Source organism: Podarcis vaucheri (assembly GCF_965113315.1).
Source record: "Podarcis vaucheri genome assembly, chromosome: 8".
Lineage (NCBI taxonomy): Eukaryota > Metazoa > Chordata > Lepidosauria > Squamata > Lacertidae > Podarcis > Podarcis vaucheri.
The window spans coordinates 93,568,591-93,584,590 of record NC_138766.1 but is presented as its reverse complement, the minus strand read 5'-3'; the positions used below and the strand labels follow the sequence as shown (position 1 = coordinate 93,584,590).

At 48.7% G+C, this 16,000-nt stretch overlaps 1 protein-coding gene across 1 annotated transcript in view; it reads left to right on the top strand.

Moving 5' to 3' along the window:
• Positions 1-16,000, top strand: part of CPSF1 (cleavage and polyadenylation specific factor 1) — a 42,459-nt gene that overhangs the window by 9,813 nt on the left and 16,646 nt on the right. Inside the window, exons 6-20 of the mRNA XM_082235466.1 lie at positions 1,341-1,492; positions 2,140-2,286; positions 3,564-3,703; positions 4,508-4,618; positions 6,195-6,288; positions 7,363-7,450; positions 7,598-7,723; positions 8,927-8,978; positions 9,603-9,697; positions 10,309-10,383; positions 10,656-10,736; positions 13,086-13,181; positions 13,323-13,433; positions 14,784-14,925; positions 15,177-15,355. Of these exons, the coding sequence (XP_082091592.1) occupies positions 1,341-1,492; positions 2,140-2,286; positions 3,564-3,703; positions 4,508-4,618; positions 6,195-6,288; positions 7,363-7,450; positions 7,598-7,723; positions 8,927-8,978; positions 9,603-9,697; positions 10,309-10,383; positions 10,656-10,736; positions 13,086-13,181; positions 13,323-13,433; positions 14,784-14,925; positions 15,177-15,355 (1,689 nt within the window). The remainder of the gene's footprint in view (positions 1-1,340; positions 1,493-2,139; positions 2,287-3,563; positions 3,704-4,507; positions 4,619-6,194; positions 6,289-7,362; positions 7,451-7,597; positions 7,724-8,926; positions 8,979-9,602; positions 9,698-10,308; positions 10,384-10,655; positions 10,737-13,085; positions 13,182-13,322; positions 13,434-14,783; positions 14,926-15,176; positions 15,356-16,000) is intronic.

Genomic DNA, 16,000 nt, shown 5'->3' with positions numbered 1-16,000 from the left:
CTGCTGGAATTCCTGTGTGGTGATGATGATGATGATTTATTATTTCTACCCGGCCCATCTGGCTGGGTTTCCTTAGCCACTCTGGGTGGCTTCCAACGAAAGATTAAAAATACATTAAAACGTCAGTCATAAAAAACTTCCCTAAACAGGGCTGCCTTCAGATGCCTTCTGAACGTCAGATAGTTGTTTATTTCTTTGACATCTGATGGGAGGGCATTCCACAGGGCGGGCACCACGACCGAGTAAGCCCTCTGCCTGGTTCCCTGTAACTTGGCTTCTCGCAGTGAGGGAACCGCCAGAAGGCCCTTGGCGCTGGACCTCAGTGTCCGGGCAGAACAATGGGGGTGGAGACGCTCCTTCAGGTATACTGGACCGGGGCCGTTGAGGGCTTTAAAGGTCAGCACCAAAACTTTGAATTGGGCTCGGAAACGTACTGGGAGCCAATGTAGGTCTTTCAAGACCTGTGTTATGTGGTCTTGGCGGCAGCTCCCAGTCACCAGTCTAGCTGCCACATTCTGGATTAATTGCAGTTTCCGGATCACCTTCAAAGATAGCCCCACATTGAGCACATTGCAGTAGTCCAAGCGGGAGATAACTAGAGCATGCACCACTCTGGCAAGACAGTCCGCGGGCAGGTAGGGTCTCAGCCTACCTGGTATCCCTCTCTCTAGCTGGTATCCCTCTGTCTCCCTGTCCATCTCACCTTCATCTCAGTATTCATTCAAAGCAGCAGCTATTGGAAAGGTGAGCAAGTGCCTGAAATAGAGAGCCATTTTGACCTGCTTGCTTTTTCAGTTAGGAGTGGGCAGCCTTTTGCAGCTGTCCTCCCTTGTGGGGAGCCCCTCACTTTGGATAGCAGCTCTCCATTTGTCAGTGAACACAACCAAGACTTCTCCCTTCCTGAATCCCTTCCAACTCTGTGCTCATCCAGACTCCCATGTCGCCTTTGGGCAGGGGTCAGCTAACTTTTTCAGCAGGGGGCCGGTCCACTGTCCCTCACACCTTGTGGGGAGCCCGACTATATTTTTTGGGGAGGAAATGAACAAATTCCTATGACCCACAAATAACCCAGAGATGCATTTTAAATAAAAGCACACATTCTACTCATGTAAAAACATGTTGATTACTGGACCGTGTGCGGCCTGGATTTTGAAGGCAGTTGTGCTGGATCCAGCCCCCGGGCCTTAGTTTGCCTATCCATGCATTTGGGTAAGTTCCGTGGGTTGAGAGTCACCGTGTATTCCAGACCCAAGGGAGCACAGCAGATTAAAAGGAAGGGTCTCCTGCTCCCTCTGTGTTGCCCTGCCCGGTACTCCTGGCCTGCTCTGTCTCTCCCCCAGGATGGCTTTGTGCAGAACGTCCACATCCCCAAAGTGCGGGTGGACCCTGATGGGCGCTGTGCGGTGATGCTCATCTATGGCACAAGGCTGGTGGTGCTGCCATTCCGCCGAGAGACCCTGACGGATGAGCACGAAGGCGTCATGGGAGAAGGGTAAGGGCTGCCTTGGCTCTGCACTGAGGTAGCATTTAAAATAATCAGGGTCTCAGAATGGGTGTGTTCCGTTGAGAGTCTGTCAAGGCTGTGAACAGCGGGGCTGTTGTGGCGTCCAGACCGTTTCCACTGTGCCAACCTGCGTCTGCCGGCTACATCAGAATATCTTGTGCAGTGGTGTGCCTGTGTTGAAGGAATCTCAGCCAGGCAGTAAAACTCTCGTACAACAGCTTCTATTCTACGAAGCTTTATCGTACAGCAGTAAACAAACACTTCAACCAAGAGAGAGCGAAGACATGATGCTTCTCCTGTCGCAGCCAAAACAGAAAGTAAAAGTGTTCACATAACAAAGATGCGAACACACCCGCAGTGACAGGACGTCATTTCCCCTTGAGCTGTTAACCCCGTAAGCTCTGGGTATCCTCACAGGGTGGCATTTAGAGGAGAAAGGGACCTCAGTACAGGGCGGGGAGGTCGGAAAACTGCAAGTAAGGGCTCAAAGCAAGAGTAATTCGTGCCGCATTGCCAGTTTTTCATCTGTGAAATGGGTACTTTGTGCAGCTCGTGACAGTTTCTCAAGCGTGCGCCTTGGGAACCCTGGGGTGTATTTGGCCCCTGTGAACTCTTGGTGATATCTCTTGTTGCAGACAGAAGTCAAGTTTTCTGCCCAGCTACATCATTGACGTGCGGGAGCTAGACGAGAAGCTGCTCAACATCATCGACATGCAGTTCCTGTATGGCTACTATGAGCCCACCCTGCTCATCCTCTTTGAGCCCAACCAGACCTGGCCTGGGTATGTCTTGCCTTCCTCCTCCCTCTCTGTTGTTAGCTTTGCCCCAGAACAAGTGCTGGCCAGCTAGCCCCCCGTCACAAGAAAAAGGAACTGGCACTGCAGCTCAGTGCTAGAGCATCTTTTTTGCGTGCAGAAGGTCTCCTACCTGAAATTCTGGAGAGCTGCTGCCAATCCGTGTAGACACTACTGAGCTAGGTGGACCAACAGTATAACTTGGTATGTGGCAGCTTCCTGTGCTCCTCTGTGTCTGCCTCGAAAAGCTAAACTCAGTCTGCAGATAGCCAAGGGAGAGCTGTGGGTCTCAGTACAGATGAATCCCACTGTTGTGTTAGGAAATGAGCTCTGTGGTTGAATCATAGAATCCTAGAGTTGGAAGAGACCACAAGGGCCACCAAGTCCAACCCCCTGCCAAGCAGGAAACACCATCAGAGCACTCCTGACATATGGTTGTCAAGCCTCTGCTTAAAGACCTCCAAAGAAGGAGACTCCACCACACTCCTTGGCAGCAAATTCCACTGGTTGGAGGGAGTCTGTGCCCTTTGCCAGACGTGGTATGTCAATGCTGGGACAAAACCTGGGGCTTTTGCTTCCACTTCTGTCCCCTTCAATGTTGCTCCCTCCCAAGCACCACCTGACGCTTCATTCTCTTTTTTACATATACATTTTTATTGGGTTTTTAAAAAAGTATCATTTCCAACAATCATATAACATAATTTCTTGTCTTATACAATGTTTTAGACTTCCATCGACACTTCTGATCATTTTTCGTTCTTTATCACTTATTCTGCCTTTCTTAATTTCTCTATTACTCTTAATTGTCATTAAGTAATAATTCTCCTCATAGTCTTTCTTGCAATATTTCAAATACAGTGGTACCTCGGGTTACATACGCTTCAGGTTACAGACTCCACTAACCCAGAAATAGTGCTTCAGGTTAAGAACTTTGCTTCAGGGTGAGAACAGAAATCGTGCTCCGGCGGCACGGCAGCAGCGGGAGGCCCCATTAGCTAAAGTGGTGCTTCAGCTTAAGAACAGTTTCAGGTTAAGTACGGACCTCCGGAACAAATTAAGTACTTAACCCGAGGTACCACTGTAGTTCTCCTTACAAAACGTCTTGCTGACGCTTCATTCTCTTGGAACCTGATGCTGCCAATGTCTGCTCCTCTCCTCCTACCACCTTCCCCAGTTTCGGCTCACCTTGACTGCACCTGCCCCACATGCTAGGCTGTGCGGACAGCGATGTCAAGTTGCGGAGCTCTTTCCTTGTCACTCTTCAGGCGGGTGGCTGTGCGCCAGGACACCTGCAGCATTGTGGCCATCTCCTTGAACATCATGCAGAAGGTCCACCCGGTCATCTGGTCTCTCAGCAACCTGCCCTTCGACTGCACCCAGGCCCTGGCGGTACCCAAGCCCATTGGTGAGAGGAACAGCTTCTTCCCACTTGTTGTGTGGAGAGGGGGAGGTGGCGCAGGCACTTGTGCGTGGGGAGAACAAGGTGGCTAGAAGCTGTGAAGATCTTGGGGGAGGGATTTCCATTTTGAGTGGAAATCCCAAATTGTGGCAAAGGTGGTTAGACAGTGCGGGGAGGCCCATAACGCACATAAGCTCTCAGGTTCAGTTGCCAGTAAAGATAAAGGGACCCCTGACCATTAGGTCCAGTCGTGGCCGACTCCGGGGTTGCGGCACTCATCTCGCTTTATTGGCCAAGGAAGCCAGTCATGTGGCCAGCAGGACTAAGCCACTTCTGGAGAACCAGAGCAGCGCACGGAAACGCCGTTTACCTTCCCGCCGGAGCGGTACCTATTTCTCTACTTGCATTTTGACGTGCTTTCGAACTGCTAGGTTGGCAGGAGCAGGGACCGAGCAACGGGAGCTCACCCCATTGCAGGGATTCGAACCGCCGACCTTCTGATTGGCAAGTCCTAGGCTCTGTGGTTTAACCCACAGCGCCACCTGTGTCCCAGTATCTCCCCTTAAAAAGAGATCTTTGGAAAAGGCACGCACCTGAGACCCTTGAACAGCCTCTGCCAGTCAGAGTAGGTGATAATGCGCTAGATGGGTCTAGCATATTTTTCAGATAGGGTGTGTGTTCTGGACAGCAGCCTCCCTTACTCAGAGGACACCGTAGACAAGCTCACTTTCCACCAGCTTGAACCCTGCGGCTCAAGAGTGACAACTCCGTCTTGGCCTAACTCTCCTCTCCCCTTCCTTCCTCCTCTAGGTGGAGTTGTGATCTTTGCGGTGAACTCATTGCTGTACCTGAACCAGAGCGTGCCGCCTTACGGCGTGTCCCTCAACAGCCTCACCAACGGCACCACCGTCTTCCCGCTAAGTAGGCCTCGCTGCTTTCCTTCCCTTCTATCAAAAAGAAGGTCTAAAGCGCTTCATATTTTAAAGATCCCTCAACAGTGCACAATATGAAAACAACACACCTTAAAACAAAAATGCAACCTAAAATCAACAAAACAACACAAAAGCGTATAAACAGATACAAAAACAAGTCCAGCAGAGATGCATGAAATTCGTAGTCAAAGATCAGGGTCCAGTCTCATGAGCCAGAAAAAGTCTGGGCAAAAAGATTTGCCTTTATAAGACGTCTAAAGCAACTGATGGCTGCTGCTCTGCATAGCAAAGGGAAGGGATTTTCAGTGTCGGGCAACCGCAGGAAAGGCCTGTTTTGGGGTCCTTGCCCTACAATATTCTGCAGGGTTGTGTGCTGCAAGTAGAATTTCCCCCAGATGATCTTACTGATCTTTACAGGAGCAAGTGATCTTTCACAAAGGTCATCCGGTCCCAAGTTGTTCAGGGCTCTATATGTTAACAGCAAGACCTTGAACTTGGCCTGGGAGCTGATCAGCAGCCAGTGCGCTCACTCAACACAGGTGTAAATATGTGTGCCTCCACCTGCCCCACTCTGCAACCTGGCCACTCTTCCCACCACCACCCCCACTTTTTGAAATATGGCAACCCAAGGTTACCAACACATGAATCACAGTGGCTAAGCTATTCCTGTCCAGGAAAGTGTGCTGTTGGTGTACCTACCTAAATTTGATAATAGGTGCTCCTTGCCACAGAGGTTATTGGATGTTGGCAAGCTACTGCTACTGGTGGCCCTGGAGGTATGGCCACTGTGCTCCTGATCCTTATGGGCTCAAACTGAGCAGCTAGCTCTATATAGGACCCTTTCCCTGCCCTACCAGTTTTACTTTCCTGTACCCATGAGTGGACAGAAAAGGAGAGCAGCGAACTCCTAATCTCGTGCCCTTAACCAGATGCTGTTCAACAGAGAATACTACCTGTTATGTCACTTCTGGCGCAGGTTTTAAAACATGGCTTTTATTGGAGAGGCAGGGGATGGGATAGGAACCACATGGCATCCTTTGCAAACTTTCCAGTGCAACCCTTAATCATTAGGACTAGAGATGTGTACAGTGGTACCTCGGGATGCGAACAGGATCCGTTCCGGAGCCCCGTTCGCATCCTGAATAGAACGTAAGACGCGACGGCGCACCTGCGCGTGCGTGGGTCGCGTTTTGCCGCTTCCGTGCATGACATCATTTTGAGCGCCTGCGCATGCGCGAGTGGCAAAACCTGGAAGTAACGCGCTCCATTACTTCCGGGTTGCCACGGAGCGCAACCCGAAAGCACTCAATCTGAAGCACATTCAACCCGAGGTATGACTTTACTAGTGTGTGTACACACTTTCAGCTTCTGAAATTCTGCCCCGGTTAGCAGGCTGTGAACTCTCGTTGCAAACCTGGTAAGTGGATAGAACGCTTATAACCCCAAGCAGAACTGCATGAGGGAAAGTGCTCAGACCAGGCTACCTTTCCAAAGGGGAGCGTCCTGAGTCCTGCCCCTGTGTCCTGCTACTTTGGGCTCTGCTGATGCCTTCCTCCTCTTTACAGGGATCCAAGAGGGAGTGAAAATCACACTGGACTGTGCCCAGGCGGCTTTCATCTCCTACGACAAGATGGTCATCTCGCTGAAAGGAGGGGAGATGTAAGGCTTCGGATTGCTCTCGGGTCACCAGGCACAATTACCTTTGCCAGCTTCCAGCAGGGAGCTGTTCTGTTCAGACCTGGGATGTTTCTGCTCTGCAGCTCTGCTCACTTGGCCAGAGGCAGGCAAGCTGCTTGCTGCTCCCGGTTCTCTTGGACCGTAAACATCCAGCCCATTGGAAAGAGATTCTGCTTTTGATGTTGTCATGTGCTGGGAGGCAGCCTGAGCCTGTAGCTAAGTCAGGCTGACCTCTTTCTCCCCGGGTTCTGTTTCTGTCCCCCTCAGTGCAGTGAAGTAGGTAAATATTTCATGGCTTAGCAAATAAATTTAAAGCCCAAAGACGAGCCTGACATGGGGGATGGAGAGGCAAGAGCACATATTTCTTCAAAGCACCAGAGAGAGAGAAAGAAGTGGAAGAGAAAATGTTTGCATCTGCTAGCCAATGTCCTATGAAAGAGATTATTGGACACCCGGCTCCAGTCTTGGGCAGGGCTGAGTTTGCTTTAGTTGAATGCATGTTCTTTAAACTTAACTGTTTGCAGTGTCCCTGGTGGGTGGGAGTCGGGTGGAACTTGGCTGCCTGAACAGCTGCAACACTCGGCTTTTTGCCGTTTTTCTTGGGCAACACATTGCAAACCTCTGGAGCCGGACCCTTTCAGACAGCCTAGTTTTGCTTAGTTGCCAGTGTGTGGCAGTTGCAAATTTCAGTTAACGTAGAGGAGAAAATTAGTCTTCTAGACCCACCTAGGGAGAGTATGGTAGGGCAGCTAAAACAAATAGAAAATCGGCAGTGGGAGAAGGAGTCCAGTGTGTGGTTGGTCTTTTGGCCTTTACCTTGAATCGTGTTGTCTCCCTCTCATAGAATTTTATAGTTGGAAGGGACCTAAGGAATCATCTAGCCCACCCCCCTATGCTTTGTGTTCAGTGAGAGAGGGGCCAATAGCCTGGGGTTGAGCCTCCCCAGGCCACCACATGTTTGACAGGGCTCCTTGCAAGCTTTCTTGCTCAGACACTGCTTGCCCTCTGCCAATGGGATCCCTTCACCTGCCTCCCTTCCTCCCTCCCTTTCCCTAGCTACGTCCTGACCCTCATCACCGACGGCATGCGGAGCGTCCGATCCTTCCACTTCGACAAGGCGGCAGCCAGCGTCCTCACCACTTGCGTAAGCTCCATTAGGCCAGGCACTGGCAGAGTCAGGTGCCTCTGGGCGCCCCCTGCTCCCTTTTGATGCCTCTTTGCCCGCTTCTCCCATGAGCCTTGTCTGACACTCCGTCTCCCCACCCTGTCCCTTCTACCTTTCGCATCTCAGATGATCACCATGGACCCCGGCTACCTCTTCTTGGGCTCACGTCTCGGCAACTCCCTCCTCCTCAAATACACAGAGAAGCTGCAGGAGACCCCCATGAGCGTTGCCAAGGACCCCGCAGAGAAGCCGGTGAGTTCACCTGGGACCTGGCCTGCCCCATTTACTTAAAGAACAGCGTTGCATTAGAAGCTTCCCCCACCCCCCATTGCAGGACAAACCCCAGGCAGCCTTCCTGTCCAGTGCTGCTTGAATCTGGCCCAGCCACTTGGTCACAGGATTTTGGCCATTCAATAACCATGGCCCAATGGGAAAACTTATGGAAAATCAATTGGAAATTCACAAATTGTTATACGATTAGAGAGAACTTTCAAAAAATGCAACACCGATGGTACCTAACACCATGGAAACTTTTGAAAATGTATAAAAATGTGTCAAGTAATTGTTGGAGATGCGGAGATAACTCAGGAACTTTCTACCATATGTGGTGGATATGTAGGAAAATACAGGTATTCTGGGAGAGTATTCATGCAGAACTGCAAAAAATGCTAAAGGTCTCTTTTAATAAAAAACCAGAGGCCTACCTCCTGGGAATAACAGATCTGGATACTCCACAAAAGAGGAAGGATATCTTTTTATATGCAACGGCGGCAGCAAGAGTTCTGGAAGAGTAATGAAATCCCCTCTATACAAGATTGGATCCAAAAGCTGATAGAATATGCCAAACTAGATGGTCTATCAGAAAAAAATAAAGAATAAATCAAAACAGGAATTTGTCTCAAAATGGGAGGTTTTCAAAGAATATTTGAAAAGTAAATATAGTAGTTTAAATTCTGTTGCAGCATTCAAGGAACTTCAGTAATAGTTGCAAGGTAGAAATAAGAAATAAGATATATTAAGAAAAAGTTTAATTATGATAAAAGCGTGTATTGGCAATAAGTAATATGAAATCAAAATATGGACTAGACGGGAGGTTGGGTCTTTAGTGTTAAGACCAATTTATGTTTTATTGTTTGTTAAGAAAATTACGTGTCTGTGGTTATTCCTGTGTGTAATTTGGTATTTGTGTTTTTTCTTTTTTCTTGCTGTATCAATTTTTTTAAAAAGAAAAGAATCTGGCCCAGCCACAGAGAGCGTTTGGGGGGAGGCATAGGGAAGGGGAGTCCGGTACTTGAGTGGGTGTTGGTTGAAGGGAGAGCAAAGCAGCTAATACACTGACTGCCGTGAATGAATGGAGGTTTCAGCTGGAAACTCTTCGCCTGTTGGCTTCCAAGGGAAGTCGAACTTGGTGAGTCCCCTGCCTTTTGTCAGCATGTAACTTCCTTCTGCCTGCAGGAGGAGCCTCCAGTCAAGAAGAAACGTGTGGAGCAGACTGCAAACTGGACGGGTAGGTGGCTCTGCCCCAGAGCCAACGAGAGGGGATGCTGGGGGATCCGGTACAAATTACCGGCTCCTGGTGTTCTGGGGAGTGGGTCGTAAAAGGGGGGGAAGTGTTGGGATACTGCCGGGGAGACGGGGGCATTTGGCAGGCCCCCAGCTGGTTCCAGCCACCGGCCGGCAGCCGGGTAATCTCCAGTACAGCATCAGTCAGCGACACGAGCCTTAGATACGTTTAGAGACTCGGCACGCTCTTATCAGCAGAGTGAATAAATCTTCACAACGGAAGTGGCGGACAGAGACATGTGTAAGCATTATTTACAGGCGTTTATTCAGCATAGTTCAGGAACAAAGGAAAAACATGTCTGCTTCCCTTCGTCTCCAGCAAACAGCAGGATAGCAAAAGCAATATACAAACGGAAGTTCCCAGCAAGCCTGTGCTGGAAGTAAACAGGCATGTGACACACAACTTGTCATGCCTGCTCCTTTTAAGGTGGAACAGAACTATATCCTAAATGGAAGTACCTAGGAAGAGCTGTTGAGTGGAGTGTGCAAGAGAAGGAAAGCTATGCAGAGGAGGCACAGAGCTAATCCCAAGGCTTCTCCTACCCACATCCTAATGTGTCCTCTGCAGGGGGAAAGTCAACTCCTCAGGACGAGGTGGATGAGATCGAGGTGTATGGCAGCGAAGCCCAGTCTGGGACCCAACTTGCCACCTATTCTTTCGAGGTACCATTTAAATGTAGCTTCTGAGGACAAGATACAAACCTGCTTATGGCAGGCATGCTCTCTTTTCCTGGGGTGACGGAAGAAGGGCAAGAGAGTTGGGAAACTCAGTACAGTGGTGCCCCGCAAGACAAATGCCTCGCAAGACGGAAAACTCGCTAGACGAAAGAGTTTTCCATTTTGGAGGTGCTTCGCAAAACGAATTTCCTATGGGCTTGCTTCGCAAGACGAAAATGTCTTGCGAGTTCCTGCGGTTCCCCCCCTTTCCCCCTTTTTTCTAAGCCGCTAAGCCGCTTATCAGCTGATCCGCTAAAAGCGCTAATCCACTAATCCGTCAATGGGCTTGCTTCGCAAGACGAAAAAACCGCTAGACTGCTAGAGAATCACAGAACGGATTCTTTTCGTCTTGCGAGGCACCACTGTACTAAAGACTCAGCTCCTCTTCCCTTCCCCATACTATGCCATTCCTCTGAGCTGGCAATGGATCAAAGCACACCTGGAATCAGAAATGCTTTGGAGTCTCCCATCCTTGCTCCTCTGCCCAGAGCTATTCCTTGAGCAGTAGGTAACCCATGTGCCTTTTCTGTTTCTCTCTCCTCCCCCAACACTGACAGGTTTGTGACAGTATCCTGAACATCGGTCCCTGTGCCAACGCCGCCATGGGGGAGCCGGCTTTCCTTTCTGAAGAGGTGTGTGTGCACTTGGCTGGTTCCTTCTCTGAGCTCTGGGTGTAGGGACAGGGCCAGGGTCCGGTGCCTGAAGAAAGAACCCTAAGACGGGTGGGGAAACGTGCTAGGTTTGGCCCTTCTGCCCTCCCAAGGGGTTCTAATGGCACGGAGGAGCTTGCAAAGGGTTCCTGGAGGAAATCAAGGACACTTGCTGTGGAGTTGCTGTGAGTGAGGCTAGCTCACCACTGTCTATCACCTAACAGTGTCTGTCTGTTGTGTGTGTCCGTCTTCAGTTCCAGAACAGCCTTGAGCCCGACCTTGAAATCGTAGTGTGCTCAGGATACGGCAAGAACGGCGCCCTCTCGGTTCTTCAGGTGAGCGAGCAGGTGAACTGCTGGGGTGGGAAGTGCAGGGATTGCACTGTGCGAAGGCCTGCGTCGGTGAGGAGAGTCTGGCGCAGGTCAGGTACCAGTGCTACAGCAGCAGCGGCATGCCCTAGGCTTACCAGGGCTGCCCCAGAGATCAATGGAGCAGCCTATAAACACCTAGGAACAAGTAGGTGGGTGGGGTAACACACAGGAGGAGGAAACTACGCCTGATGAGGAACGGTTGAAGGAGCTGGGTATGTTGAGCCTGGAAAAGAGACTGATAGGAGATATGAGAGCCATTTTCAGGTATCTTAAGGGCTGTCACATGGAAGATGGAGAAGGCTTGTTTTCTCCTGCTCTGGAGGGCAATGGCTTCAAGGTGTGAGAAAGGAGATTCCGATGAAACATCAGGAAGAACATCAGTTCAGCTTCTGAGTCCCTTTGTGGTCTTCTCCAGACTTTGGCCTGCTACTGTGCCCAGCTGTGTTCCAGCTTTTAACAACCTTTCTAATGTTCCAGCTTTTAACAACCATTTTGGCATTTACCCCTCTGTCTTGCAGTTGTTCAGAGGGCTCTTCAAGTCTTCCGGTGTCTGACTTCTCAACTGCCTTAGTATCATATTTTCTAGCTTGGCTCATATACGATATTTCCATTTCCACTTCCAATCGTTTAGCCAATCAAGACCTGCTATTTCACACCAGAGCTATTTTTCTTCATGGATCTCCCTTCCACGCAGTGAGACATAAACAGGCCCTTTGAGGTGCATACTTGGTTTACCTGCCCAGAAATTGTACAACTGCAAGGGAGCCCGCCTTGAGTGCTGGAGCCCTAATTTCAGGGGGGCGCTACTGGTGTGGTCACATTGGGTGCCGTGCTGCAAGGGGCGCCACAACAATGCTGTAGAATGTAGCACAAGAGACAGGGAATGTTGAATTTAAACATTGCACCAAGCACCACTGAAACTTGGGAGCCCAAAGTCTGCCACTGCCTAATTTCTTTTATACACACACACATACACATTTTCATTAATTTTTTAACTTATTAATTCCAAGTCATACAATATTTTTGGACTTCCGTCAACGCCTCTGATGATTTTCCGTTATTTGCCACTTATTATGCATTTCTTAATTTCATATTACCTTAACTAATGATTCTCCTCATTGTCTTTTTTGCAATATTTCAAATAATTCACCTTACAAAACTTCTTTCAAACCTACTAGCGTGATCTATTCATTACAACTGCTTTTCAAATAGTTCGTAAATTTACTCCAGTCTTCTGAGACTCTCTGGTCCCGCAGGTTTCGAATCCTTCCTGTTAGTTTATCTAATTCTGCATAGTCCATCAGTTTCATCCTCCATTCTTCTTTCGTCAGTAGTTCTTCTTGCTTCCATTTTTGTGCCAATAAAATTCTTGCTGCCATCATTGCATATAAAAACAACTTACAATCCTTTCTGTTTATATCATCTCCTACAATGCCAAGTAAAAATGCTTCTGGTTTCTTAATAAATGTATATTTCAACATCTTTTTCATCTCATTATATATCATTTCCCATAAGTTTTTCACTTTTTTACATTCCTACCACATGTGATAAAATGTTCCTTCTTTTTCTTTACATTTCCAGCATTTATTACTAACTTTATACATATTAGCTAATTTCACAGGCGTAATATACCACCTATACATCACTTTCATCACATTTTCTTTTAAGGCATTGCATGCAATAAATTTTAATCCTTCTTTCCACAGTTTTTCCCAGTCTTTTAACTGTATATTATACTCAAATTCTTTGGCCCAATGTATCATAACTGACTTTACCTCCTCATCTTTCAAATTCAATTCAAGCAGCAATTTATGCATTTTAGACAAAGTTTTACATTTATTACTCAATATCTCCACTTCAAATTTTGATTTGTTTTCATCAAATCCTTTTCCCTTAAAACCCTGTTTAAACATTTCATTGACTTGGCGGTAGTGCAGCCAATCATCCACATATTCTTTAACTTCTTCATAGGGTTTCATTTTCCATTTACTCCATTCTTTTTGTATTAATTTTCCATATGTAACCCAATTCTTGCTCATATTTATCTTTTTCACACTCATTGCTTCTAATGGAGATAATCACTGCGCTGTTTTACGTTCTAATAGGTTTTTATGTTGTTTTTGTTTAGTCGTTTAGTCATGTCCAACTCTTCTTGACCCCCTGGACCAGAGCACGCCAGGCACTCCTGTCTTCCACTGCCTCCCGCAGTTTAGTCAAATATAGGTTTTTATACCTATCCCATATTTCAAATAGAGATCTTCGAAATGTATGGTTTGCAAGCCACTACCTAATTTCTTCCTTCCTTCTCAACAGAAAAGCATCCGCCCTCAGGTGGTGACAACCTTTGAACTCCCAGGCTGCTATGACATGTGGACGGTGATCTCGCCCCAGAAGACGGAAGAGGCAGCGGTGTGTATGGCCTCTACTTCCCAGGGGCTTTGAGCCACCTTCTTTTGAGGAGGAGGATTTCCTTCCAGCCTCTCTCCCACAAAGGCAGAGGCTCTGTGCACTTGTGACAGCATCACCCTGGCCACCCTCTTCTCCCGACAGGAGGAAGACGCCCAGGGAGAAAGCGCAGAGAAGGAGCCGGCCCCGCCAGAGCCCGCTGACGACGGGAAGCGGCACGGCTTCCTCATTCTGAGCCGGGAAGACTCCACCATGGTGACTGCTGGCATTTTTCGTTGGGCATGGCCCCGGGTCCACTTTGGAGCTTGGCGGAGTGTGCTTCAGTGACTAAGGGGAAGGCAATTGGCAGCTCAAAGGGGCTGTTTTGAGGGAGATCAGCCGAGTGGGCTGTGTCAAAGAGGTTGCGGGGTGTGCAGATCTGCCAAGGGATGGCAGCATGAGAAGAAAGCTGGAACTTGCTCTGCCCCTTCACTCGGGCCCCAATAATAATAATAATAATAGTAATAATAATAATAATAATAATAATAATAATAATAATAATAATTTATTATTTATACCCCGTCCATCTGGCTGGGTTTCCCCAGCCACTCTGGGCGGCTTCCAAAAAATATTAAAATACTATAATACATCAAACATTAAAAGCTTCCCTAAACAGGGCTGCCTTCAGATGTCATCTAAAAGTCTGGTAGTTGTTCACTTTGACATCTGGTGGGAGGGAGTTCCACAGGACGGGTGCCACCACCGAGAAGGCCCTCTGCCTGGTTCCCTGTAACTTGGCTTCTCGCAGTGAGGGAACCGCCAGAAGGTCCTCAGTGCTGGATTTCAGTGTCTGGGCAGAACGATGGGGGTGGAGATGCTCCTTCAGATATACTGGACCGAGGCCATTTAGGGCTTTAAAGGTCAGCACCAACACTTTGAATTGGGCTCGGAATCCCAAAGGATCCATCTCCTCAGACTATTGCAGAAGAACGATGTCAATCAACACCTGATGATCTCCTTCTACCGGTCCACAACAGAAAGTGTCCTTTCCTACTGCATCACGGTGTGGGACGCTGGTTTGACATCATCGGATAGGAAGTGCCTACAGAGGGTGGTGAATACAGCAGAAGATATTATGGGCTGTCCCGTGAATCCGCTGGATGAAATAGCGGAAGAACGTTGCCTCAGGAGAGTGAGGAAAATTCTCAGGGATGATTTACACCCTGGCCGGCACTTTCTTGATCTCCTGCCCTCGGGCAGAAGATATAGAAGCCTGATTAGTCGCACCAACAGGGTAAAGAATAGCTTCTATCCATGGGCTGTTAGGCTGCTGAATGAAAAGATAACAACAGGGCAACTGACTTTTGGGTTTGGTGGGTGTGCGTTAGTAAATGAGGGGAATTAAGACTAAGAGAGCTGACTGGGGGGGGTGCTCCTGTAATCTCCCTGTATACAAGTTGTACAAGTGACAATAAAGTATTTCATATTTCATATTAATTATGGGGTGGCATGACTCCACACACACCTTGCTTTTTCCGGGGGCAACCCCTGTATGATCTCCCTCTTGGAAATGTTCCCTGCAAGGGCACATGGGTGCGACTGTTTCTTCTTTGCCTTCCCCCTCAGATCCTGCAGACGGGCCAGGAAATCATGGAGCTGGACACCAGCGGCTTTGCCACCCAGGGGCCCACTGTCTATGCCGGCAACATTGGCGAGAACCGCTACATCGTCCAGGTGTCTCCCCTGGGAATCCGCCTGCTGGAAGGAGGTGAGTGCAGCTGGAGGTCTCGAGCTTGGTTTTAAAGGCAGCTGTTCTGGGAAAGAGCCCTTGGCCTAGAAACTGAATCACTAGGCAGGGGAAACGGTGGAGGTTGTTGAGAGAGACTTGAGCAGACATACTTTTGAAAGCACCACGGATTCTGGGACTGTTGGTGTCCGGGGTGGGGGCCATTGGAGGGCAGCCGGAGCTACCATCAGGGCTTGGTCTGCCTTTCAGTTGCCTCTGTCTCTGCCTCACAGTGAACCAGCTGCACTTCATCCCAGTGGATCTCGGCTCGCCTATCATACACTGTGCCGTGGCCGACCCCTACGTGGTGATCATGAGCTCCGAGGGGCAGGTCACTATGTTTGTGCTGAAGAGTGACACCTACGGGGGCCGGACACACCGGCTCACCTTGCAGAAGCCGCAGCTTCATCACGTGAGTATATATATCATTTGTACTCCGCCCTCCCCAGCCAAGACCGGGCTCAGGGCGGCTAACACCCGATATAAAACAAATTGATTGAAATACAACTTAAAAACAAGATTAAAATACAACATTAAAACATTAAAATACAGCCTCATTCAATGGAAACTCAAATCAAAAACTTTTGGGGGGATGAAAATGTCAAGTCTTCACCAAGGCTAACTTTCCAAACTGGTCCTATGTGGGCCAGAAAAAGCCAGGGAAATCCCCAAATAGGAGTTCCATCACAGGAGGAGAAAGGAAAAAAGAAAAAGGGGGAGGGAATCAAATTGACTCCAAGCCAAAGGCCAGGAGGAACAACTCTTGTCTTACAGGCCCTGCGGAAAGAAATCAGATCCCGCAGGGCCCTGGTCTCATGAGACAGAGCGTTCCACCAGGCCGGGGCCAGTGCTGAAAAGGCCCTGGCTCTGGTTGAGGCTAATCTGACTTCCTTAGGGCCCGGGACCACTAGGGTGTTGCTATTTATGGACCTTAAGGTCCTCTGTAAGCGTAGAATCATACAATAGAATTGGAAGGGAGCTTGAGGTCATCTAGTCCAACTCCCTGAGATGCAGGAATCTTGCCCACAGCCGTCCCTAGATGAGCTTGAACCACCAA